Source organism: Gloeophyllum trabeum, assembly GCF_000344685.1.
Source record: "Gloeophyllum trabeum ATCC 11539 unplaced genomic scaffold GLOTRscaffold_00007, whole genome shotgun sequence".
Taxonomy (NCBI): domain Eukaryota; kingdom Fungi; phylum Basidiomycota; class Agaricomycetes; order Gloeophyllales; family Gloeophyllaceae; genus Gloeophyllum; species Gloeophyllum trabeum.
The window spans coordinates 1179128-1201736 of NW_006920416.1; the positions used below are offsets into that span (position 1 = coordinate 1179128).

The 22609-nt window shown below is 55.0% G+C and overlaps 9 protein-coding genes across 9 annotated transcripts in view; 4 read left to right on the top strand and 5 right to left on the bottom strand.

Annotated features, from left to right (window-relative positions):
- Positions 1-54: 54 nt before the first annotated feature.
- Positions 55-1299, bottom strand: GLOTRDRAFT_76646 (uncharacterized protein; the record flags this gene model as incomplete). Its single annotated transcript, XM_007868240.1, has 5 exons — positions 55-196; positions 255-325; positions 382-507; positions 556-845; positions 984-1299. The coding sequence occupies 5 exons, from the start codon at positions 1297-1299 to the stop codon at positions 55-57; spliced, it is 945 nt and encodes a 314-aa protein (XP_007866431.1).
- Positions 1300-1769: 470 nt separating this feature from the next.
- Positions 1770-7437, top strand: GLOTRDRAFT_121484 (uncharacterized protein; the record flags this gene model as incomplete). The annotated part of the gene is given in 24 exon segments (XM_007868241.1): positions 1770-1999; positions 2154-2240; positions 2607-2697; positions 2792-2967; positions 3013-3160; positions 3215-3457; positions 3602-3672; positions 3743-3923; positions 4581-4735; positions 4797-4941; positions 4961-4995; positions 5327-5358; positions 5406-5443; positions 5498-5518; positions 5568-5609; positions 5658-5713; positions 5786-5857; positions 5908-5964; positions 6320-6492; positions 6546-6575; positions 6738-6764; positions 6835-7055; positions 7107-7183; positions 7232-7437. 13 exon segments carry the CDS (start codon positions 1770-1772, stop codon positions 5429-5431), a joined length of 1620 nt encoding a protein of 539 aa, XP_007866432.1. The 3' UTR covers positions 5432-5443; positions 5498-5518; positions 5568-5609; positions 5658-5713; positions 5786-5857; positions 5908-5964; positions 6320-6492; positions 6546-6575; positions 6738-6764; positions 6835-7055; positions 7107-7183; positions 7232-7437.
- On the top strand, positions 7234-7870 carry GLOTRDRAFT_41696 (uncharacterized protein; the record flags this gene model as incomplete). The annotated part of the gene is made up of 3 exons (XM_007867894.1): positions 7234-7379; positions 7449-7541; positions 7606-7870. Coding segments are annotated over 3 exons (504 nt in total), but the record flags the coding sequence as incomplete, so codon positions are not given.
- GLOTRDRAFT_106009 (initiator tRNA phosphoribosyl transferase) lies at positions 7853-10151 on the bottom strand (the record flags this gene model as incomplete). The annotated part of the gene is made up of 8 exons (XM_007868242.1): positions 7853-8004; positions 8057-8591; positions 8647-8856; positions 8923-9148; positions 9225-9333; positions 9394-9438; positions 9492-9609; positions 10149-10151. The coding sequence occupies 8 exons, from the start codon at positions 10149-10151 to the stop codon at positions 7853-7855; spliced, it is 1398 nt and encodes a 465-aa protein (XP_007866433.1).
- A 93-nt stretch (positions 10152-10244) lies between these two features.
- Positions 10245-12846, top strand: GLOTRDRAFT_116235 (Krr1-domain-containing protein; the record flags this gene model as incomplete). The annotated part of the gene is made up of 8 exons (XM_007868243.1): positions 10245-10347; positions 10415-10603; positions 10656-10723; positions 10796-11172; positions 11230-11439; positions 11510-11736; positions 11802-12205; positions 12265-12846. The coding sequence occupies 8 exons, from the start codon at positions 10245-10247 to the stop codon at positions 12766-12768; spliced, it is 2082 nt and encodes a 693-aa protein (XP_007866434.1). The 3' UTR covers positions 12769-12846.
- Positions 12847-14354: 1508 nt separating this feature from the next.
- On the bottom strand, positions 14355-16433 carry GLOTRDRAFT_121487 (L domain-like protein; the record flags this gene model as incomplete). Its single annotated transcript, XM_007868244.1, has 5 exons — positions 14355-14924; positions 14983-15063; positions 15125-15317; positions 15386-15486; positions 15550-16433. 5 exons carry the CDS (start codon positions 16431-16433, stop codon positions 14657-14659), a joined length of 1527 nt encoding a protein of 508 aa, XP_007866435.1. The 3' UTR covers positions 14355-14656.
- Positions 16434-16897: 464 nt separating this feature from the next.
- Positions 16898-20119, top strand: GLOTRDRAFT_138885 (uncharacterized protein; the record flags this gene model as incomplete). The annotated part of the gene is made up of 14 exons (XM_007868245.1): positions 16898-16974; positions 17028-17104; positions 17158-17185; positions 17240-17543; positions 17608-17619; positions 17678-18217; positions 18278-18287; positions 18348-18439; positions 18489-18588; positions 18644-18871; positions 18940-19145; positions 19199-19330; positions 19381-19923; positions 19982-20119. The coding sequence occupies 14 exons, from the start codon at positions 16898-16900 to the stop codon at positions 20003-20005; spliced, it is 2373 nt and encodes a 790-aa protein (XP_007866436.1). The 3' UTR covers positions 20006-20119.
- Positions 20120-20321: 202 nt separating this feature from the next.
- On the bottom strand, positions 20322-21420 carry GLOTRDRAFT_116236 (uncharacterized protein). The gene is made up of 6 exons (XM_007868246.1): positions 21265-21420; positions 21116-21202; positions 20966-21043; positions 20765-20912; positions 20617-20708; positions 20322-20559 (listed from the first exon to the last, which is right to left on the bottom strand). Exons 1-6 carry the CDS (start codon positions 21393-21395, stop codon positions 20502-20504), a joined length of 594 nt encoding a protein of 197 aa, XP_007866437.1. The 5' UTR covers positions 21396-21420; the 3' UTR covers positions 20322-20501.
- Positions 21421-21878: 458 nt separating this feature from the next.
- The window catches only part of GLOTRDRAFT_116237 (terpenoid synthase), a gene marked incomplete at both ends in the record, with an annotated part of 5484 nt that continues 4753 nt past the window's right edge, over positions 21879-22609 (bottom strand). The window contains one exon of the mRNA XM_007868247.1: positions 21879-22226. Within this exon, the coding sequence (XP_007866438.1) occupies positions 21879-22226 (348 nt within the window). The remainder of the gene's footprint in view (positions 22227-22609) is intronic.

A 22609-nucleotide genomic window follows, 5' to 3' on the forward strand; every position in this document is an offset into this window, starting at 1 on the left:
TGGCTGCCCTTATGAACACTGTGTGACCGGAGGAGTAGGAAGATCTGCTGGTATTCATACACTGAACCTACTATTGGGCTGAGACTGCGTTCTATTCAACCCATCTGGACTCTTCAGATCCTCTATATCTTTTTCCATTGGTCTTCGGTCAAAGGGTGCCGGGAAGATCTTGTGCTGTGCGTATGCGGCCAAGGGACTGGCGGGCAAGAGTCATCAGCACAACACCAGTGGGCAGGATATCATAGTGGACGTACGTGACCGCCAATGAAGCGCCCAGAATTATCACAGTAGTTATGGGAGGCTGGTATCCGTTGCCGATCAGATCCTATGATTTCCCGTTTGAGACCGTGGTCAGAAAGACAGTGACAGTGGGCTGCGTACTGCAAGATGAGCTGAATTTCTGTCGAATAAAAATCGCAAGCCACGACTCATTCCGGTCTGCTTATTTAGGAGCAGATCGACGCCAAGGGCGGTCAGGAACGTCCCAGAAGACGCAGAGCAAAGTGTCTGCAGGTTTTCGTTAGTATCGCGACGAAACGACGGTCAGGAACGTACTATTGCAACGCGCTGCTTTGTTATCACTAAGAGCCCTCCGATCACCCCTGTTAACGCGACGACCATCCAGTTAACAAAAAACACTGGGATTAGGAGGTTGGCTCGTAGAAGTGCGAGACGGATCCCCGTCGCTGCTCCCCCGCCGAGGCCGAGCAGAGTTATTCCTGCTATTCGCGCGAAATCGAAGAAGCCGAGGCTGAAACCCCCGGCGTACATTCCGAAGACTATGAGAGTGATGGCCTCATCCGATATGTCCGGAACGCCCATCGTATTGATGATAGCAGCCCAACCTGCACGCGACCAATGAGCGGACTAAGCACGACAGGTAAGACCCTCATGGCTGGGTCAACTCGAACTGGGATATTACATCGGAAGCCCGACATGTTCAAGTAGATCCAGTCTTACGAAGCCCAAATCATCGTACTCACCGCATACTGCTAGTGACAGACCTATGGCGGCAGCAACAGTCACACGCCATCCACGAATTCCAGCAATGGCGAGAGGTACGCCATTAACGAAAGCGAAGAGAAGCCATAGGATTGCTGCAATAGAGAAAGCCGAGCCGCTTCCATCTGATGCGGGTCCTTGGGCTATAAATTGAAGGGTAACAGAGTCGATTATTGCGATCTTGCCATCTCTATACTCGACGACGGCTTTCCGAGGATAAATAGCGGGGTGGATATTCAAAGGGCTTAATGGAATGGGTATTGCTAAGGCTGGTAAGGTCTGTATGAAGTTGGACATGAAGATAAAAGTAAACAAAAGGGGTGGCAGTCGTGGCCCGCACGACCGCCGCATGTCTGGTTCCTCCAATATACCGGAAGTTTTAGACTTCTTGAGGAGATCGAAAAGGCCCTGCCCGACAGAGAAATCGAAAGGTACCAGTTAACGTTGGTGATCTCAGCACCGTAAGACCATCCTTCGCAGCCGATTCAGCAAGCCTAGTCCGCCCGAATGCAGCCCATGGAGGAGTAGCGGAGGAGGATGGTGAGGACAGCGAAGCACTTTATTATATTGTTTTCATACACACCGCCTAGTGATGGCTCTTCGGACGTATCGATGACCGTAGCTATCCTGGGCTGTGTTGCTATGATGGTGTTATTCGAAGCCACCGAGACCATACTTGGCAGGTGCCAAACAACGCGTAAACAACGCGTCCAAATTACATTAATCTAAGTTCGCTGCGAGCCAAGGACATCCTCTAGCCTGTCGCCATGGCTGATCGGTTTTCTGACATTGTTTCATGTTTGGGAGGGCCTGCAGTCACACCCAGCGACATCGAGTGGGTAGTCGATCTACCGGCAGGAAAGCAGCTTGTAGATTGGATTGTGGCCCAAGTCGAAGGGGCCCCCGAGTCCGATGAGGCTATCTCACAACTATCGAACGAACAAGGGCTCAAGGCATGTTTGAGTGATATCGCACTCGAGACTGAGGAGCTGGAGACGTAAGTACCAGTTCATCATTCCATTGGTAATACGAAGCATCCATCTGCTCTGGCACTGGCAATCCTCACCTAGTCTTCGCCGAGGCAGGCCCTACAGTCCAATACGTCTTGTGAAAATGGCGCCACTGTAGACTGACGCGATGCCATTCCACAGGCTGCGCAAGGCGCAACAGCTCAATTTAGCTGTGCAAGATTCTGACCAATGGTTGCTCTCAAAGTATCTCAGCCCCTCGCGTCTTAGGTGAGGGTTTGCGCCACACTATCGCTCTCGCATACCTCAAAGGTGACTGCCTAGGTCACGTCAATTATATATGGATTCTGAGACTGCCATCCTGCAAGCCGAAGCCAAAGATCTCCGGCATCGTCTACAGACAATGAAGTACGCACTCTCGCACCGAGGATTTAACCCCTCATTCACTTAGTACAACGTACAGGTCGGCTTGTAATACTGCCAAACAGACTCTGAAAGACCTAAGCCACGAAATTAAGGGAGCCGATACATCGATACACAACGGGCAAGAACGCCTGTCTGAGCTTTCCATCAATGTTTGCGCTATTGAATCGCATGTCTTGATTTCGTCTGCTTGATTATTGTATTTCCAGGCAGATACAGCGGTCTCATCTTCCCTGGATGCCGCACAGCGGCTTTTTCGCGCTCTTCTCTCCAAGGACAAACCCAAATCGGTAATGGTCAGCCGGTAAGGTTTTCCTCTCCAGCTACGGACAGCATTATCATACTTATGATGTTTCTTTCCCTGTCGTTATGGAAGAGCTATAGACGAATGCCTACAGAGTCTGGCCAGCATGCGTTCGGACATTATCCACAGGCACGAGGTACAGAAGCACAATCTCAAGGCATTCCAAGATTACCTACCTGGTCCTCAAGAAGTCGAGGCGGAGGCGTCGAGGCTACAGTCATCTTTACTGTCAGACAAGGTTGCTCCCATGGCCGTGGTGCAAGAGTTACAGTCCGTCTGCGGACATCTCGAACGTTTAGACGATGACCATGGCAGAGAATTACTGGAACGAATGATTGAGGAAGAAGATAGCCAACCAGCTGTTATCGGAAAGTTGGCCGAAGAAGTAAGATCCCAGCTCCAGAATGCCTGGCTCGCGGATCAAGTAGCGGTTCTGCAAGCCCAAGGAGAAATACTAGATATGGTCAGCAACGTCCTGCATGAATGTGACTGAATTTATGATATGTCTCCTTCGCAGACAATAACAGACTTTGAGCAAAATCTAATTCCGCCAATAACTCAACTGTACCAGAGTCTTTCCCTGTCAGATGCTCGCGCTCGTGAGGCTGAAGCATTGGTATCAGCACTGGTCGAAGAAATTGAAGAGATCGCGGATGATGTCCAGGACGTGAAGAATACGCGTTCATCTGACATTGCGGAGTTTGGAACCACAAGAGAATCTGAGGATGCGCGGCTAGAAGCTCGCATAAAGGAGATCTTAGTACGGCTGGACGGTACGATATGCAGCTTTCGAGTAACAGAGCACACAAGTATTCATGGTTACACAGAATCTCGAGTCGAAGACAGTACACCGTTGGTCCTTCTTGACAGAAACGATATTCTGTTACAATTGCGAGCAATCCAGGAAAAGTCGCATAATTGGGTCAATCGGGAGGCCGTCTGGGTCACGAATTTACCACTTAGTCTGAATGAAGTGTGAGTAGTCAGCTGCTAATTCATAGGTGATTGGGCTCACCTTGATCCGCGAACCTGAACTTGAATGCAGCACCGCGGGCCACGGTGCCTTACTCTCCACTGCATACCAGAACTCACATGTGAATACTTCCGCTCCGTTCAGTGTCCCCATGGAAGTGGCAGACCTTGCACAAGACGCCGAGCGTAGAATTGCAGAACTGCGAGCCAGTATCGATATCCTCACGAAGGTCAGCTCTCTTATAGTGCTCCTTGTACGTGTACCTTGACGTTGACTTTGGACTAGGACACCGAACTTGACGAGAGGAAAAGCCATAAGCTAAAGCAATTTGTTGAGAAGTGGGTAGCACCAAGATAGACTCTCCTCGGCCCCTTGTGGTCCTTATGTTCGCGAGGCCTAGGAACGCGTCCGACTCCGAACGCGATCGGAACGCGCAAGGGTCGCGTTTCATTAGAAGTGTCATATTTCCCACGGAGTTCATGTCGTCTCCGCTACGTTCAGTTCCGCTACAGTACTGCCCTTCACCAAGTCTCCTAGTACTATACGAAAAGATAACCATCAATCCGACGTCCCAGCGCGCTTGAGTCTTTGCATGTCAGTGAAACCAGCTTCCGATAGCCAGGACGGTGAGGTTGGTCATGTGCTATATACCGAAATACTTCTTGGTCTACAGCCGCCACACACTACTCTAGGAGGCCTATTCCAAAGCAACCAGAGCAGAACTCCAGAAGAATTGGGACTCTGCGTTTCGACTCTACGTTCGCGCCGTAGAATGCTACTTACATGCAAGTCGCAAGGCCACTGACGACGCGATTCGAGTGGAATACAAGGCTCGCGCCGCGAAGTCTCTGGAGAGAGCTGAGAAGATCAAGCAGTTGAAACGGAACGTTGCGCCCGTACCAGTGGACAGATTCTCCCAGCGCAAGTCATGTTCTTCACAAGTATTCCGCTCCTCAATCTGAAGGGTACCGCGCCATCAGAATATCAGTATTATGTACTCGATAAGTCATCTGTTATAAACGGCCTTCGATTCGAACTCTGGGACAGATCCACCTCGAAAGGCAGGTAAGGATGAGATGTCAAATCTAGTCGAGCTGGGTGATCTTATTTGATATTGACACATCAGCGAGGGACAACCAGGATTCTCCCCTGAGCAGGTCGCCTGCTCAGCGGAATACCAGAGACCGCAAGACCTCTCACCTCATTGCCAAGTAGCTACCGCATCTCTCATGCCCCATGATATTACGCAGCATCTCGTGTCAGATTGCTCCGTGAGTTCGTCGCTCGCAGTTTGCGTGGAGCATGCTAGACGATTTGGCACCAAGGTCAGCAAGCTGGGAACGACAGATGTCTACTGCTTACATATTGCGCTTTGTAAAGCTAGGGCTCTCTTCTTTGTACCCACAAGATACACAGGGTGTTCCTTGCGCGCCTGCTGACGGGAAGCACGCAGCAAGGTTCCTCTTTAATGGCGCATATCGCCGGGCGAGTGCGACCCATTCTCCACTCTCTATTGTTGAACTGACAGAGAGGATTCTAGATAAGTAAGGCGGGCATTCCGATCGTTGCGTTGGACTCATATTTCACTAGCTTTCGATGACAAGTTACCGTACTCGTCGGACGGAATTCCGTTATGTATGTCTGCTATATCGAAAGGTCAACTCTGGCCTTCGCTACTTGGGAAAGGGGTACGTTGTCTGCAGTTAGAATTTCTACTCGCCTAATAGCCTTGCAGTATATGAAGCTTATGGGAGGATATGATTTTCCTGGGTCGTGAGCCAAAGGACGTCTATCATTGTGGCGCCGTTTCCTCATCACATTCGACAGTAATTCGAGCATTGACTTGCAGTAAGGTTTCTCTGACGTCAGTTTTAACCGCTACCTACGCTTTGTTCAGTGCAATAACTGGGTGGATACCTGAACATTTGGAGTTCCACAGGTATACTACCCTTCGTTATGTGACGGCCAACTGCTGAGTTGTATATAGTCCCACTTTTGAGCGCGAGAATACCTGGAGTCGCCTTGTCGCTGGGTTTAATGAAGGTAAAGTCACACTGTACTGCGACTTCTTCAGTCGATGCTCATTCTACTCAGGGCGGTGCATTGCCACTGTAGGTACAGATAAGAAGAGTAATATAGTATGGAACGGTCGTACACTACTGCCGGCTCACTGTTACGCTGTTATCGGTGCGTCCGTTCCGTATCTATACCGAACCCCTTCCATGTTTTGTAAATAGATATCCACGAGGTCGGCGGCGAACGCGTGTTGACCTTACTGGACCCTCTTATCCCTTGTGAGTCTTGGGAAAGTGGTGAAGGGCAGACCTGCACGAACGGCATTGACAGTCAGTCCCGTGCGTCACTATACGTCCTGGTGAACGGCGTCAACGCTGACAAGCATTAGGAGCTTGGCAAATATCGTGGGACGACGCTTGTCATGTGTTGCATAGTATATATCTTAGCTGGGATCCTTCGCTCTTTCCTAACCAGTTGACGTTCCACGGGTAGGTGCAGTTGTTGCCTCAATTGAGATAAAATTCACCGTCAATGCACAGAATATGGAAGCCGGAGTCGAGCGAAAATGAACTTAAGAGTCAGCCCGAGCGATAAATGGACGGAGGTGCTGACCCTGATACTACGAATTCACAGCGGCATATGATCACTTGCGCCTGCAGGTGTCCTCTCCTGTTGACTGCGAGCTGTGGGTAGTGCTGACAAGACATGTCGTCGATCGGCGGAGAATATCGGAGTACATTGCTTTGCGAGTAGAACAGGACGATAGTCTGAGCGATCAAGCGTCATTGCAAAAATTAGCTTCGCAGGTCAGTAGGAAGAAAATATGCCAAGCTGCTCTGATGGATCAACGTGTCTGTAGGGCATGTACACCAATAGTCCCCATACGTCGGTCAGTGCTGTCCACAGAACGTTCGCAGATCGGCTCTGACCAGCTACAGGCGCGGATTCGTTTGCAAGGTCCTGAAGACATCATCTCCATATTAATCTCATACGAGGGGCTTTTCGAAGAAACTGCTTATACAGTGACCGCATATTCCACCGTCCCACTAAGCTGGGACCGGTCGACGCCACCTCCAACGTACGTCAAGAAGGTAACACCGTCTATCTGATCATGTTCCGATGCACTTACACTGATACCCGCGTCGTAGATGGAGGGCATCCTAACTATGAAAAATGCCGGTGGCAGCTGTGTCCACCCTACGTTCATGCTCAACCCACAATACCATCTCCGCATCCAATCTGATACGAATACGCGGGACTCGAAGTCCAAGGGTGGACGTAAGGCCACGGTGGAGTTCTTGCTGCAGGGCGACAGAAGTCTACCCCTCAACTTGACCGTCCTATGGTCTGAAGGACAGCGCGTGACTGAGTCAGCACTCCCCTCCGTCATCATTGCATGATTCTGAACCAGTCTATCCAGACTCAGCCCGAACGATATCGCGGTGGGTTCAGGGCCATACAGCTACGGACTGGCTCATGCCCGGAAGGACCTGCCCCGTAAGTAGAGTGATGATTGCGCGGTATCAGACTAATGGATCTGGGTAGCGGGGGAATACACGCTCGTCGTCTCCGCATTCGAGCCCGACCAGCAGGGGAAGTTCTCGCTGCAAGTAGCAAGCAACCGTCCATTCGAGCTCGAGCCGATCCCGCAAGAGGGCGCGGGGATGTACACCAAGACCGTGCGGGGTACCTGGTCAGTACGGCTCCATTATCACCCACGACGTATTCATGAAGAGGTGAACTTTCAATGATGCGTTCGCAGGGACCATGAAACTGCTGCCGGCGCGGCGCCTTTTAACCGCTACTTCTCGAATCCACAGTACGAGCTGCACGTCAAATCGCAAACCCAAGTGAAGTTCGTGCTGCATCCCCTACCTCCTTATACCTAACCTCGCCCTTACATCCACAATCTCTCGTAGGATCCGCCTGCAGCTCGCCCAGCCCTCGCCCCTCCCCGCACTCAACGTCTCCCTCTTCCGCGAGACCTCCGAGTCGTCGCCCGCGCGCGTCCTCACCTCCGGGCCCTACGCCGACGCGGTGTGCGGTGTGCTCACACCGCAGATAACGCTCGCCCCGGGCACGTATCTCCTGGTGCCGAGCACGTACGAGCCCGGGTGCAGGGTCCCGTTTCGCGTGATCGTGTACAGCACGGCTGCAGGAGTGACGCTAGGGCGACGGAAGTGAGTTGGTGGGGAAAGAGCGGAAGGAGGGGGAGGTGAGGAGGAACTCGTTGACTCGCTTGAGGGTCGTGCGCGAAGGGTTTGCGCGCGCCTGGCTGGAAATGATCCACTGGAGGCGGGTGCGGATAGTCTGCTTGTCTATGTAACCGTGAAATTATTACGACGGCAATATGAAGGGCATTGTATTTACCAGCTGTGCTTTTGCCGTCGGGGACGAGTCTGCCCTCATCATTGAAGAACCTTTGCAAGGCCACGAGCGCGACGCCGACGCTAGTGTCCGTGCCCTCGTCGCACGCTATGCATACCTTCCTCCCCGCGCGCAGGGCGGAGCCTATGAACGACACAGATTGCGGCAGGACGATTTCGAGGAAGTGCAGCTGGCCTTTCTTCCCTGGCGGGGTGCGCAAACGCAGCACGTTTGGCTCCGAGTCACTGGCCTCGGCGATATCGTTCGTGATGATGACATACGCCATTGTGGCAGAATCGCCTTCGGCAGGGGGTGAAGCGTCCGGTAGGGTGGTAGGGAGGTCGGACGTCCTGCATATAAGCAGGGCGCCTGACACTTGTCGAATAGGTACCGGGGGCGCCGTCCAGTCATTGCGGACCTCCCGAGCGCGATGGATGCGATCCTGCGTGACAAGCTCGTCAACTAGGGCAGGGAGCTCGGCACGGGTGCAATTCAGGAGGCGGTCCTTGTGCGCCCAGAAGATGCTGGGAGTGAGGCCCTGCGGTGTACGGGTCAGCATCGGCACACATGCCCGTGAGGACGCGGCAACGGACCTTACCCCACAATTCATGGTCGTCGCCCGAGCCCTGGACGTACGCGAACCCCGCTTGTCGTCGTTCTATTCCGGCATCCACCCGCTTCGACGCGGAGACGCAGAGGACGAGAATGAAGCCCTCGGGCAGGCGCGGGAAGACGGACGTTGACGGAGTAAGCCATAGCGGGCGGAGGGGGTGCGGGAGATGGGGGAGGGCGTACGATGAGTCCTGGTGGAATATTGGTATGCATCAGCTTCCTTGTATGTGAAGGATAAGGGAAGGGAAGTTGCGCACTGCGAGCGAGCGCGCCCACGCGTCAAGGTGTTCCTCGATCTGCTGGGCCTCCTGCGCGCTCACCGTCCCGGGTGGTGTGTACAGCCGTGTGTCCCAGCTGTCTGGGTCGAGGAGTCCCTGGCGCAGGCGCACCGCGCGGTTGAGTACGGCGCACCAAATGGGAACGGTCTTGGAGAGCGCATCGGGCATGCGCTTGCCGGCCCGCGTGGAGTCTACGAGGATCATTCTAATGTCGGATACGTTTATGTTCGTGATTGGATGAGTGAGTGAATGGATGAAGGAGTAGAGCGGGCACGACGTACCCATTGTGCTCGACAGCGAGGGGCAGAAGATGCAAGTTCGGGCGTCGCAGGTTAAAGCTCCAGTTCCCGAAGTGGCCGTCGGTGGACTTGAAGTACGCCGCGATGTCGGCTGCTGCCTGTGTTTGCTCCGTTGAACTTATTCGATGCCAAGGAAGGACGAAAAATGTACAGACTATGCTGGGATCCGTGTACCATGCTCCACAGCGTAGGTTAGCTACATACAGACGATCCAGTCAGAGCCTATTCGTAAGACCAGGCGACACTTACGGAGGATGGGTAATAATGGATACGTGCGATGCACCTCATTGACAAAGGTAATGTCTTCTGCAACTGAATGGAGGCGGTTGTAGATATCCAAAGATTCTTTTCGGAGGAGAGCGAGGGCCTCCGCTTGTGCATTTCGAGTGTCGAAGGATATTCCATCCATCGATGCTTTTACGATGAGCTCAAGTGCGACATTGATGACATTAGACGAACTTACAATATTTGATACTATATTAGGGTTGAAGAGTGCTCGAGTAGACCAACTAAAAGTAGTAGGTGGCAAATTGTGGATCTGTCAGGGCACCTTGTATGAAGGGCAGAAGTACCTTTGACAGAGTGTGCACAGGAAAATCTGCTTGACAGTGAAGAAGGGTTCAAAGTGAGCAGCAACAATCTGTACCTATAGACATAAGCACTGGGAGGTGCAGTCTGAATAGCCAGCCAATCAAAGCCTCAGAAGGACCTGTAAATATTGCCAGTGATTAACCTTTTGCCCTTCCGGATCCTGGGACTTTAATCCCACCATAGAAACAACTACCAGTATATCATCAGTATCGAAGGGCCCACCTGCTTGACGATGAACAGAAATCCAAGGAAATTCAAGGAAACCCCTTCAAGGTGAGATTCAAGAGGATTCAAGTTGGAGCACCGCCGTCACACCATGTCACGCAGACACGTGAAAGTCAGGTGAAGCGGACGATACTCGATCGACTCCAAGTCGAAATTCGGAATATTTGGGACGCCCTCATCACCGCTATGTTGTCAGATTCGGACAACGAAGATATACACCAGCTTACCATCAACGAGCACTATGCAAAAGCATTTGAGTACCGTAAGGAGCGGGAAGAGCTGCAGAAACGTGCGTATCTTTTCGTACAACCGTAATGTGCAGAACATAAGTTTGATATCCGCCGGCCCTTGTTCAGTGAAAGACAAATATGGCTCCGACTACGAGGAAGGAGACGAGGAAGAAGAGGACTCTGAAGAGCTAGAGTCTGAGGACGAGGATGGCGAGGAGCTCACACCCGCGGTGGACGCCGCCATACTGAAGACACTTGCAAGGATCAAGAATAAGGATCCAAGCATATACGACCCCAGCAAACCTGTATTCGATGGTGCGCTCAGTCCTCTGTCCTTTTCATTGTAGTTGTGTTTCATGACCTTTAGAGGAGCGACAAAAGACGCAAGACAAAAGTCTTTCCTCCCGCTCTAAGAAATCGAAGGACAAGTCCAAAGTGCGCATTACCCGTCACTTTTCCCCGCTTGGCTTGACTGAGACTTAAACAAGTTCCCCTGCCCATTCCTAGCCCTTGACCATCCGCCAGCAAGCCCTCGACGCCGTGCTGAACCCCTCCCGCTCTCCCTCACGCTCCCCTTCGCCCGAGGTAACGCACGTCGAAGAGCAAAAAGCCCTGCGCGACGAGACGGTCTCCGCGTTCCACCACGCCATCAAAGACGACGACGATTCCGACATCCTTGTCCCGCGCGAGAAGACGCAGGACGAGCTGGAGCGGGAGGAGGAGGAGTATCGGGAGTTTCTGCAGAGAGAGGTGGGGGATATCCGGGAGCTGGTAATGATTGAGCCCGCGGAGGAGGAGGTGAGGAACGAGAAAGAGCAAGAGAAGAAGATGAGTAAGAAGGGGAAGAAGAGTAAGGAGAACGAAGACCAGGAGTTTCTCATGAAGTGCGTCTGGTCATTTATTGCCACGTCTGCTGGGTATGTTTATATTGCTGCATCTAGCTACATCCTGAACCGCGGGTGGATCGACCGCACCGCGAAGCGGCTGCCCACGTACAAGGAGGTCACGGACAAAGGGAAAGGGAAAGCGAAGGTGAAAAAAGAAGAGAGCTCGAGCGAAACCGAAGCCGAAGTCGACGATACCGAGGACGCAGAGTTCGAAGAGGTCGCCGAGCAATTCGAGTCCTCCTACAACTTCCGCTTCGAAGAGCCGTACGTGCATCCCCTCATTTCCCCTATCTCCCTCCCCTCCTCTCCCCACCTGACGTTAACCCCACCCCAGTGACGCAGCGACGATCAAGTCCTACCCGCGCCAGCTACCTGGCCTCGTCCGGCGCGAAGACAGCACGCGCAAGTCCGCGCGGGAGCGCAAGAAGGAGCGGAAAGAGCAAGAGCTGCTGCAGAAGAAGGAGGAGGTAAAGCGGCTCAAGGCTCTGAAGATGAAGGAGCTGCGCGCGAAGCTCGAGCGGATCGGGCGGGAGGGCGGGAAGAGCGTGGACGAGACCAAGGGTGCGTCGCACTCTCATCCTATGCGCATATGCGTAGATCTTAAATTTTGGGGATTTGCTATTCAGCCTTGCAGCAGCTGGATCTAGATGGGGAGTGGGATCCGGAGGCGCACGAGCGGCAGATGGCGCAGATATACGGCGACGACGCGCCTGACGGGGACGTCGACGCGGAGAAGCCAACGTGGGACGACGACATCGACGTTCGGGACATCGCCCCCGATTTATCAGATGAAGACGAACAAGAACATGAAGCCGAGTCGTCGAAGAAGAGCAAAAAGAAGAAGAAGAAGAAGAAGGATAAGGAGCGGGAGGGAGAGGTGGTGGACGGGGTGGATGTCGACGCTATGGACGCCGAGCGGGCGGAGTACGCAGACGGAGACGGTGAAGAGTGGGACGGGACGGAGGAGATGCGCAAGAAGAAGCTGGAGGAGTACATGGATTCTTTATACGAGATGGACTTCAACGACATGGTAACTACCCTTTGCCCTCCCTCTCCCCTTTCTTGCTCACTTCCCCCTTCCCCGTTCAGGTGGGCGGCATGCCCACGCGGTTCAAATACACCAAAGTCGCGCCCCAGAACTTCGGCCTGAGCCCCGTCGAGATCCTCACCGCGACGGACGCGGAGCTGAACCAGTTCATGGGTATCAAAAAGCTCGCGCCGTACCGCAAGGGCGTGCGGTGGGATAACCAGCGGAACGAAAAGCTGCGGGAGCTGAAGACCGCCGTGGCGGAGCGCCAGCAGGCGAGTGGGTTTGGGTTTGCAAGTAATCCGGGTGCGGAGGGCGAGCAGCGGAAGAAGAAGAGGAAGGGGAAGAAGGAGCGGATGAAGTTGAAAGCTGCCTCTGGCGATGTGGGCGAGGATGGGGAGGAAGGAGGTGAGGATGGGGAGACACCTGTACCTGAGCAGGCCGAGGTGCGGAAACGCAAGGAACCGGATGAAAGTGGGGATGGGGAGGGTGACGGTGTTCAGGAGGGCGCGTCTGCGAAGAAGAAGCGAAGACGTCATCGGAAAGCTGGGCATGGCGAGAGCTGATTGTATCGTACAGGTTCATCCTACTCTATTCATGCTGGGTTCCTCTGCTGATAGCTGCAGTATCTGACCCCATGAGCCCGCTACAAAGTCTAGGTTAAGCTCAATCACTTCGTGGCGACCCTGGATGAGAGGAGCTTATTTCCCAAGTCGAGGCAGGCTATTGCGCTTCCTTGACGAGAATCCGCTTTGGCCGCGGTCAGCGGAGCTGGGTTGACTCTGTAGTGTTCACCCGCCCATTTATCCGTTATGGCTAATATGGGGCCAAAATGTCTGGGTCTCTTGGTCGATGTGGCCTTATGCAATTATCAGCGTATCTATCCACTAGGGGACACAAATGCCTCCCCTTCGTCGCGGTCCTTGTGCAAGCCTTCCTTTGATACTCGCGTCTTCTTCGCCGATATCCTTCCGCTTCAGTACACCGTCTTCAGGCGTGTGGCTTATCCGCACTCCCACCATCACGGTGCCGCTCCCGACGCCGTCGACTTAGACTGGAGAGGACTGCAAGAGACCTGCTATACATCAGCTCACCCACGCGACGAACGGAGGCGAGGAGCTTCTGTGAATGTTCATCATGAGCTCCCCGCCGCCCATCGACGGACCACGACACTCGTTACACCAGTGAAACATGATAAACTGAAATGTAAGTACGCACAACTCATCGAGCACAGCAAGCTGGATCTCTCCAGAAGTTCGCTTTATGACCCAAGATCATGATGAATCGGAATAGGAAGGATTTTGCCTTCGCGCGGTCAACCAACCGCCTGAACGGCTCTGGTTCTTGCCTTGCCAGTAAGCTATCAGCAGGTGTGTATCAACATGCTCGCTCCCACCATTAATATGCCGCACCCGATGCCGTCGACTTAAACTGGAGTGGACTGCAGAAGCCCTGCTACACATCCGCTCAGCCTTGCGACCGTTCATCACGAGCACCCCGCCCGCTCATCGCTGAAAGACCCATGCCAACCCAGCATCACCCCAGTGAAACACGCCAAACTGAATTGTAAGTAAGCACACCGCTCGCAGCACAGGAAGCCTGATCCCCCCAGAAGCCCCGCGGCCCACGATCATGATGATGAAGTGGAATGGGGAGGATTATCGCCTTCGCAGAGCGCCTGCCTGAACGCTTCTGGTTCTCGCCTTGCCACGAGCATGGGAGGGCGTCCGACGAGCCCGGCTCGTCGCGCTTCCTGTGATTCTTTGAACGCCGGAGCCGTTCATGTATCAGTGGAAGCGAGCTGGCCTTTACGCCCTTGCCAAGGTCGTGCACAGTCCAGAGTTCAAACCAAACCGCGAAGCCGCTTCAAATTGCCACAACGCGAAGCACTCCGTGACCCTTAGACTGTGGCAGTCCCGGTCTATTTCAGAAGCTCGGAGCAGCTCACCCGAGCTCTGTATCAGTCCAAGTATGCTATCTGCCCTGATGGCAAGCAGTGCGGCAGAGATTTATTACGACTTGGGCAACGAGATCACCTCCGAGTCTCTGGGCCCGAACTACACTTTGCAAGTATACTCAGCGACGATCCCGGTTGGCTGCCACTCCCCGATGAGCACGGAGAGACGAAATCAGGCTTCGAACCTGTTCATATCCTATTGACATCATCATACAATATCCCGGTGGTCGTTAGATGTGGTACGATACAAGAGGTTGGAACGGGTAATACAAACAGCAGTGCAGATAGACATACAACGAGAGGTATCTAGAATCCAGAGACACTATGGCTACATCAAGATCCAGGAGATGTCCATACGAGAGAATGAACGACGACGTCCCAGGCAAAGCAAGGGAAAGAGAATTCGAGCAATACATATCATCAGCGCGAAGGCGAACGAACGACCGAAAGCGTTAAGTCATGATGGAGAACACCAGAAAGACGCCCACGAGGCGCGCTCAGCTGCTGCCAGAGCAGACCGAGCACCCCGTGCCGATCTGTACCGCGGTGCTCGCGACATCGCAGCTCTTCAGCGCGGTCGCGCACCCGCTCAGCGTCCCGCTCAGCCCCGAGTTGTTCTGGAGACTCAGGACCTGCAGCGAGGACGGGAACGCAGGCGGGAGCGGCGGCTGCACGTTGTTCGAGTCCAAATGCAGCTCGGTCAGCGCCTGGAGGGAGGATATGGCGGGCGGGACGGATGCTGTCAGGTTCGTCGAGGACAGGTCGCTATGATGGGAAGAAGGGGGGTCAGGGATGATGGGGTGTGTGTGGTGGGGCTGCTTACAGGAGCTGCAGGGACGCTTGGAGGGACTTGCTCCCGGTGATCGCCGATAGTGGGTCGGCGAGTGGTTGGGTGTTCACGACGCTAAAAGGGAATAACAGTGAATACGAATGAAAATATGATACACTGCAGAAAGCGGACTCACAGGCTCTGGAGAGATAGCTGCGCCAGGGACGACGGCAGGTTGCTGCCCATCTGGGCGTTCTTGATCAGGGTGAGCGCCGTCACCTTCTTCAGCGTCGAGAAAAGGCTGTCGGGGAGAGCCGCGAGGGCCGTGCTCTCCAGATGCAGTGTGGTGAGAGAAGTGAGGTTGGTGAACGAGTTTGGAAGAGACCCAGCTGAGTAAAGAACAAATCAGGTTGCGATGAGCACGAAATTAGCTTGGTGTGACGGTAAAAATACTTACACGGCACGGCGCTATTGCCAATGACCGAGAGACTTTGCAGCCCGGTAAGGCTACCCAGCTCCTCGGGCAGGAGTGTCGGGACGGCGGGGAACGTCAGCTGTCTGCAATGACGGCTCGTCGTTAGTTCTTTTCTTTGTCTGATTCTATGGATATGATGTACTCACAAGGAGGACACCCTCCCCGTGCCGTCGCACGTCACCCCGTTCCACGCGCAGAAACGGGTGTCGTTCAGCCACCCTTGATTGTGCAGACCGGTCTGCGCGGTAGCACCCGAAGAGTCAAAGATGCCCTTGAGCCCGCAGAACTGGACCGCGTTGAGGATCTGCTGCGCGTCGCCGGGGTCTGTGCTCGAGACATTCGCGGGCACGGCCTGGAGGATCGGCAAGCAGGAGGAACACGGGTACGCCGATGGATTGGCAGGCGCGTTGAGCGTGTACTGCGAGAGGCACTGCTGTGCGTCCACGGAGAGGCCGGTGGCAGACGGGGAAGTCGCTGATGCAACGGGTGACGATACGGGCCCGCTTGATGCGGCCGACAGCCTGACTACGCGGACGTTGAGGAACAGGACGTCGGAGAAGAGGAACAGGAGGAGGGCGATCAGCGCGACCAGCCAGATCTGTCTGCGCTTCTTGGCCCGCGCGTGCCGCTCGTGGCAGGGGCACCGCGGCGGCTGCTTGTCCTCGACCTTGAGCGGGGGCCATTCGCGGAGGTGGGGCGGTTCTATGGGCACCATTTCGGGCTCCCTGCCCAGCATGCGCAGGTCGAAGAAGAGGTTGGTGAACCGGTTCGTCATGCGCTCGCGGAAGCGCGCGGACGTGGGTGTCTGTGTCTGACCGGCTTCGACGTCTGCGGCCCTGCGCGAAGAGTTATTCATGGTCACGGTGCTCGCGGACGCGGTCCGAAAGCTTGGTGGCGGGGACTCGGGCGAGAAACGCGATTTCTCGACGGGGACGTTGTCAAGCGGGATTTCGACAGACAGGTGTTCGCGGAACTTGGACGTCGGCTTCCAGGACGCGCGAAAGTCGTAGGACTGGGGTCTGGCGGTCATCTAGGGCGTTGGCGGCGGCGCGTCGCAGGATGTCGTCGAGAGCAAGGGATATATGCAGGCCAGCTGCGCGTCGCGGCGAATAAATCGAGCAGCATTGTCGACAACAATAGCGAGCCCATAAATTGTACAATAGCGCGCGACAAAGGACACTCGCGCCCGAAGCATCACAATGGTATGACGTTCACAATGGCCCATAAGCGTGGGAATGTCGCTCAATTAACCCAGCACCGCCACAGGAAGCCGGGGTCATCAACGAAGACCCGTGGGAAAGACGGGACGAGGTCTGAAAAGAATTGCGATGGCCGTGGTCACGGTCCACAGCGACGCTGATGGACCAAGTGATGGAGAAGATTTGACGTATTCCTGCAAGGTCTCGCGCCTTACATATGAACCTTGCACTGTGTCTTGTGCGCCGCACTGACCCCCACGAATATTAATCATATCGCGGAATATCCGAATATCGGATGCAGGGCACGAGCAAGAAGGACGCGCAGCGCGCGGGCTACGGGCCAGCGCGAGTATCATGCGAAGAGTGCCGTCGGTGAGTCCCAAGCAATGCCCGAGGCTCGCCGAGACCGACCCACGCCGTCCCAGGATGAAGTCCCGCTGCGACAAGCAGCGGCCATGCGGCCCGTGCATACGAAGAGGATGCGCCGACATCTGCCCGAACGGTGAGTGATTGCGGCCCCGCCTCGCTTCGCCTGACACGAATGCGGCGCCCCAGGGACGCTCCCGACGCGGCGCGTCTTCAGGTCTGTCCGCACCCGCGCACGTTTCCACCGCCAGTGCTGACGCCATCAATCCAGGTCCATCTACGCAGACAAGGAGGCGCTCCAGCAGAAGATCGAGCAGCTATGCCACCGGATACAGGACCTCGAGGACGCCATACGCGCGATGCACTCCAAGACCTCCTCCGAAAACCACCCCCTCCTCAGCGAACAGCTGCTCTCCATCAAAGTCACCGACCGCCTCCTCGAGGGCACCGACTCGCCCTACCCCGGGCTCCCGCCCCCCGAAGAGTCCCTGGACAGCGTCAACGACGCCTTCGGGACGCTCACCATCGGCGACGACGGGCGCGCCAAGTTCTTCGGACGATCCGCGGGGCCCGAGGTGCGTAGCGTCCTCCCATCACCGAGATTGATCGCACCCGGATTAACCTCTGCACCGCACGCAGATTCTCTTCCAGGTACGCTTTCCCTTTGATGCATCGGGCCGGCGGGAGTGGTTAACCACTGTCACCACAGGGCCTGCGCTCAGAGGACGACAGCGCAGACGGCGCCTCCCCCTCCTCGCAGCGGCGCGGGCGCTCCCCAGCGCGCGGCGCCGCCGAGCCCGCGCTGTACGACGACGAGACACTCGCGGCGCTCGAGGCGCAGCTGCCCTCCGAGCACCGCGCCTCCGCGCTCTGCGAGTCGTACCTCGAGCACTCCTCCTGGTTCTTCGGGCCGATCCAGCGCGACGAGCTCGTGCACGAGCTCCTCGCGCCCGTCTACGCCTCCCTCTCCGCGCGCACGTACAACCCGCTGAAGCTCGCCGTGCTCTTCTTCGTGCTCGCGCACGGCGCGCTCGCGGACCTCTCGCTCCCGCCGTACAACGCCGAGGCCGAGGGGTACTACCGCGCGGGCGCGAGCATGCTGTCGATGAGGAATATTGTGGAGACGCCGACGATCGAGACTGTCCAGGCGTTTGCGTATATGAGCGTGTACAATGTGCTGTGCGAGAAGAGATATGGGCTCGGGTGTGCGTGGCCGCTGATACATGTCGCGGTGAAGCTGTCGCAAGCGGTGAGTGACGAGGTACCGTCGTGGCTCGGCTGCTCATTAGCTGATATCCTGATTGACTAGATTGGTCTCCGTTAGTACCGCCCGCTGTTCTGTCAGAGCGTTTCCATCTGATGTTCGTCGATTTTTCCAGACCTTGACAGTTCCTATTGGCAGCTAGACGAGACGACGATACACCGGCGCAGGATGTTATTCTGGGAGCTCGTATCGCAAGAACTACCCATGGTAAGTTCAGTTTACTTCATATCTGACAACCCCTTCATGCGTTTCGCAGAGTCTAAGCACAGGCCGACCCCCGTCAACCCACTGGGACTTTGCCAACTGCAAAATCCCCACGCCAGAGCGCGACCAAGTCGTCGACCTCGCCGAAGAATGTCAGTCCCCTCTCTACCTTGCAACTCTAACCCAACCTTCATATCATTTGCTCAGACAACACCTGGCGGTACACCTTCAACCGCGACATCTGGTGGCAGGCCGTCAAGCTCACAATCTCCGGGCAGGCACCGAGCTACCGCGCGATCCTCGACCTGGACCGCAAGCTCGGGTCCGTGACCATGCCCGCCGCGCTCAAGGCCGAGTCCGAGCCGGGCGAGCTCGACTATTACGAGCCCGCGGCGTGTATGCGCAGTCTCTTTGCGAACCACATCCAGTACTACGGTGAGCGTCGCAACTTCACACGTGGGTGCCAGGGTGGTCGCTGACAGATGATGGCGGTGAATGTGCAGTGCGCATGTACATCCACCGCCCGTTTTTCGCAAAGGCGTTCCTCGACTACCCCGCGGACCCCGTGCACAGCCCGTACGGCGTGTCCGTGATGACGACGTACCGCACCGCGCTGCTCGTGCTCAAGTCGCTCACGCACTTCCTGCAGCGCGCGCCGATACTCTGCCAGCGCTTCTTCTTCGTGTGGCTCCACGCGTTTTCGGCCGCGGTATGCTAGGTTTAAAATCTATGTGAGAAGGATACGCTGACGTGGATGTGTAGATCGTGGTGGCATTCATCGCTACAAAGTCGCCCAATCCGACTATTGCGCGGGGCGCGTTTGATAGGCTGAATGCTGCGATCGAGTTGTTCGAGAAAGGTGCTGCGCAAAACCATCGCGTGCAGATATCGCTGGTGAGTACAGAGCATTCATCACATCACTCGGTGCGCTGACGGCGCCCCAGCCCATCCTGCGCGAACTGCGCGAGAAAGCATACCTGAAGCTCTCCCGACTACCCAGCGCCGGCGAGGACCTCGCCAACCTCGACGACGACGACCACCTCGCGACCTTCGTCGGACGCACAAAGTTCATGCTCGTCGCCTCCGCGGGCCGGAGCCCGCGTTCATCGACCGGCTCGCCGGACTCGCGGCAAGACGATATGGATTCGCGGGACGTCTTCGCGGACAGCCCGAACATCGCTTCGGTCATGCAGAGTACGTTTGAGCCCGGCAGCCTCACGGCCTCCTTATCGCAGACGCAACCCGGCGTGACTCAGGGCGTGACAGGTTCTAGCAGTAACGGTGGTACGCCGCAGGAGCTGCAAGACCCGCTGTTTAGCCTGGGCGCGTCGTACGAGATGTGCCGGTCGTACTTGGACATCATGCCCGGAGCGCCGAATGCGGCTGAGCTCGCCAGGCGCGGCTCGGGTGGGAGCGTCGAGTCTTTACTGGGGGACGGGGGGTTTTCGTTTGACATCGATCCGATGACATTCTTTTCTGAGGCTGCGGTATGTTTTCATGGGTCCCCGCGTCGCATTTTTCTGGATCGCTGACGACGTACTACAGCAGACATCGGGAACGCCAAGGTAACTAGGCGTTTGCAGCAGTCCGTTGGGACATTGGTCACTGTATATTCGGATAATCCATTGTATCTGTATCTTTTATGCATATCATTATTCAATCTGGTCATTTCAGATGTCGTTCTACCAGCGCACGTGGAGGAGCCCGCCAATACCTATCCTCAAGCACAATTAGCACGACTCAACGGAAAACATTCGAACCTCGTTACCCTGGTCTTGCCAGTGAGCCCGGTGGGGATGCGGGCGACGCCAATAACATGCTGACATGAAGACTCCACCGAGTCGCGTGCGTACTCCGAGCTCAAGTTTTATCCATAGACACTACATTCTGTATCCGTGTCTTATATGCATAACGTTATTTAACCAGGTCGTTACAGGCGTTGTTCTACTAATACACGTCTCTGAAGTCATGAAGACCTAACCTACAGCACCAATCTACGAAGATATCGTCAATTGCCTCCGCGTTCATTGTATACAATCCTCTGGGCATGACAACGGCGTCCATACTACTCCTCGGGCTTCACTAAATTGATCGATACAGGTCCCGACATCTGGGAGTGTTCGCTAAAGAATGGCATAGTGAGTGAGTCTCCTATCAATTTGTGGGTAGACTGAGCGTACACATCCGGAACCCAGCCACCCGGTCTCTGAACCCAAGCGCGCTTCTCTTCCGCGGCCCGACAACTCTTCCTGCGAATCAAGTAGATCGTGAACTGTCATAAGGCAGGCATTTAGCTTGAATTACGACAGTATGAACCTGAGCTCGTACCATCGTGATCAATACGACTCCCGCGACAGAACCAAGTACTGCCCCCAGGATAATCCTGAGTCTGTCCCTACTGCTGGCATTACTGCTGGACATCGCTGAAGAGCTTGCCACTGGGATCACAGTCGCAAGGGAAACCAGTGCAGGAGTCCTGCCCTATGGGTAAGCATGTACTGACGTTCAGCTTGGGAGACGACGACCCACAGGGGTACCCTCATTATGCCTCCGCCAGTGCTATACACTTGCCAACATATAGCGTTTGAGGGCACAGCATCGCCGGGACTGGTACGCGTGATGATGCGAAGGATAATGAATCTCTGTCTCGCGCGACATCTCAGCCAAACGCGCACTTACTCCAACGAAACAGAAGCAACGCTGTCCTGAAGCGTTTCATAAGCCCAACACTCCGTGCGCGTCGCTGGGGCAACTGGCACTGCCGTTCTAGGGTCAACGCATGATGTGAGTATCCTCAGATTCCTATACAAATGTTGCGCAGGTCTAACGTGATCGGGATTGCTGCAATACCCCCTCCTACCGCGAAGGTCGACCAAGTTACACTAGCTGTATAACTGGGTGAGGCGCTCTGAGCAACGACGAAGAGGGGCAGAAGAACGACTGCCAGGAGGGCCCGCATGTCGTTGAGCGTCTATAAGGAGAGGGGAAGCCCTGCCCAAGCTGGTCGCCCGCTGACCTATCCTTATATACCTGTCTGGGCATCAGATCCGAGGCTATAGTGCGGTGGTATTAATGGTTCAACTCAGATTCCGCAGAGAAGAGCCTAGTGGCATCATCACGAGAGATTGTGACCTTATCTCGGCCTTCTATGAAGATAGCTCAGCTTATGACGTTCTGGTAGGATGTCCACAAAGGTCAGTGAATCCGGCGTGTGCGAATCTGTGGGAGAGGTACGAGTACAATCCCTTGACTATAAAAGGAACATCATTAGACGAGGCTATATTGCGATACAGGGGGTACGGTTCCAGCCCGCAGTGACTCAGAAATGGAATTAAAGGCGAGAAAGTATGAAAGCAGGAGGTTTACTGCGACAACATCATGTACAGGTGTTACAGCCAGTTTACTTTTCCGCGAGGCTTAGATATATGCATATGGACGGGCTTCAGCGTGAATTTCCGTGTACCTTTGGCTGAAGTGTGACGAGCCGCGTCTGCCTCACTTCTGCCACGCTTGGGCCAAAGTACCTCTGCGTGAGGAAACTCCACTCCAAGTTGGTCGCAACCCAGTTCTCCAAGCCATCGAGGAAATCCGAGACGGCCTTGTCCGTCTTTACTCCCCACGACGGTAGCTTTTGTCGGCTACTTTGGAAGCGATCCATGAGGTCTTGAAAGTATACTCCGACATAATCGCATGCCTCTTGCAAGCTGAGATTCCTTTCTTCCATGAGCACTCTAATGATGTTGTTGCCGTCTTGTCCTTTCGACTGTTCGACGTTATACGAATACAGATCCTAAGCGTTCGCAGCTAAGCCAGATCGACGCGAACAGGAGGAGTGAAGCAAAACATACGTTCGACCAGCTAATCATGTCCAGTGCACATAGAAAGAGATCCTCGAACGTGGGATTGGCGAAAACTTCGTCTGGTATGTCGGAGCCCGCTGCGTATTCAATTAGGTGGAAGCACGGACGGACACCGCTGTTCTCCCTGCGTAGTTCGGTGTATGCTTGAACGTCGAGGACTTGGCCGTTCTCGCGGAGTTCCGCCTCTTGGGCGAAGGCAATGGCATAGTCCTCCCAGGTTTTTAAAAAGCGGCGCAGGAAATTAGGACGTGCATGACGAAGGAGCCTGACCCGGAACCTGTACTGCAATCAGCGCTTAACAGGGATCAACATG

Excerpts from the sequence above, each read along its gene's own strand:
- GLOTRDRAFT_116236 (XM_007868246.1), bottom strand. The coding sequence starts at position 21,395 with ATGCGGGCCCTCCTGGCAGTCGTTCTTCTGCCCCTCTTCGTCGTTGCT. Across the intron at positions 20,913-20,965 it reads GGCATAATGAGGGTACCCCT|GACTCCTGCACTGGTTTCCC; the intron begins GTGGGTCGTCGT and ends CCCATAGGGCAG. Across the intron at positions 20,560-20,616 it reads GGTGGCTGGGTTCCGGATGT|CGAACACTCCCAGATGTCGG; the intron begins GTACGCTCAGTC and ends GCCATTCTTTAG.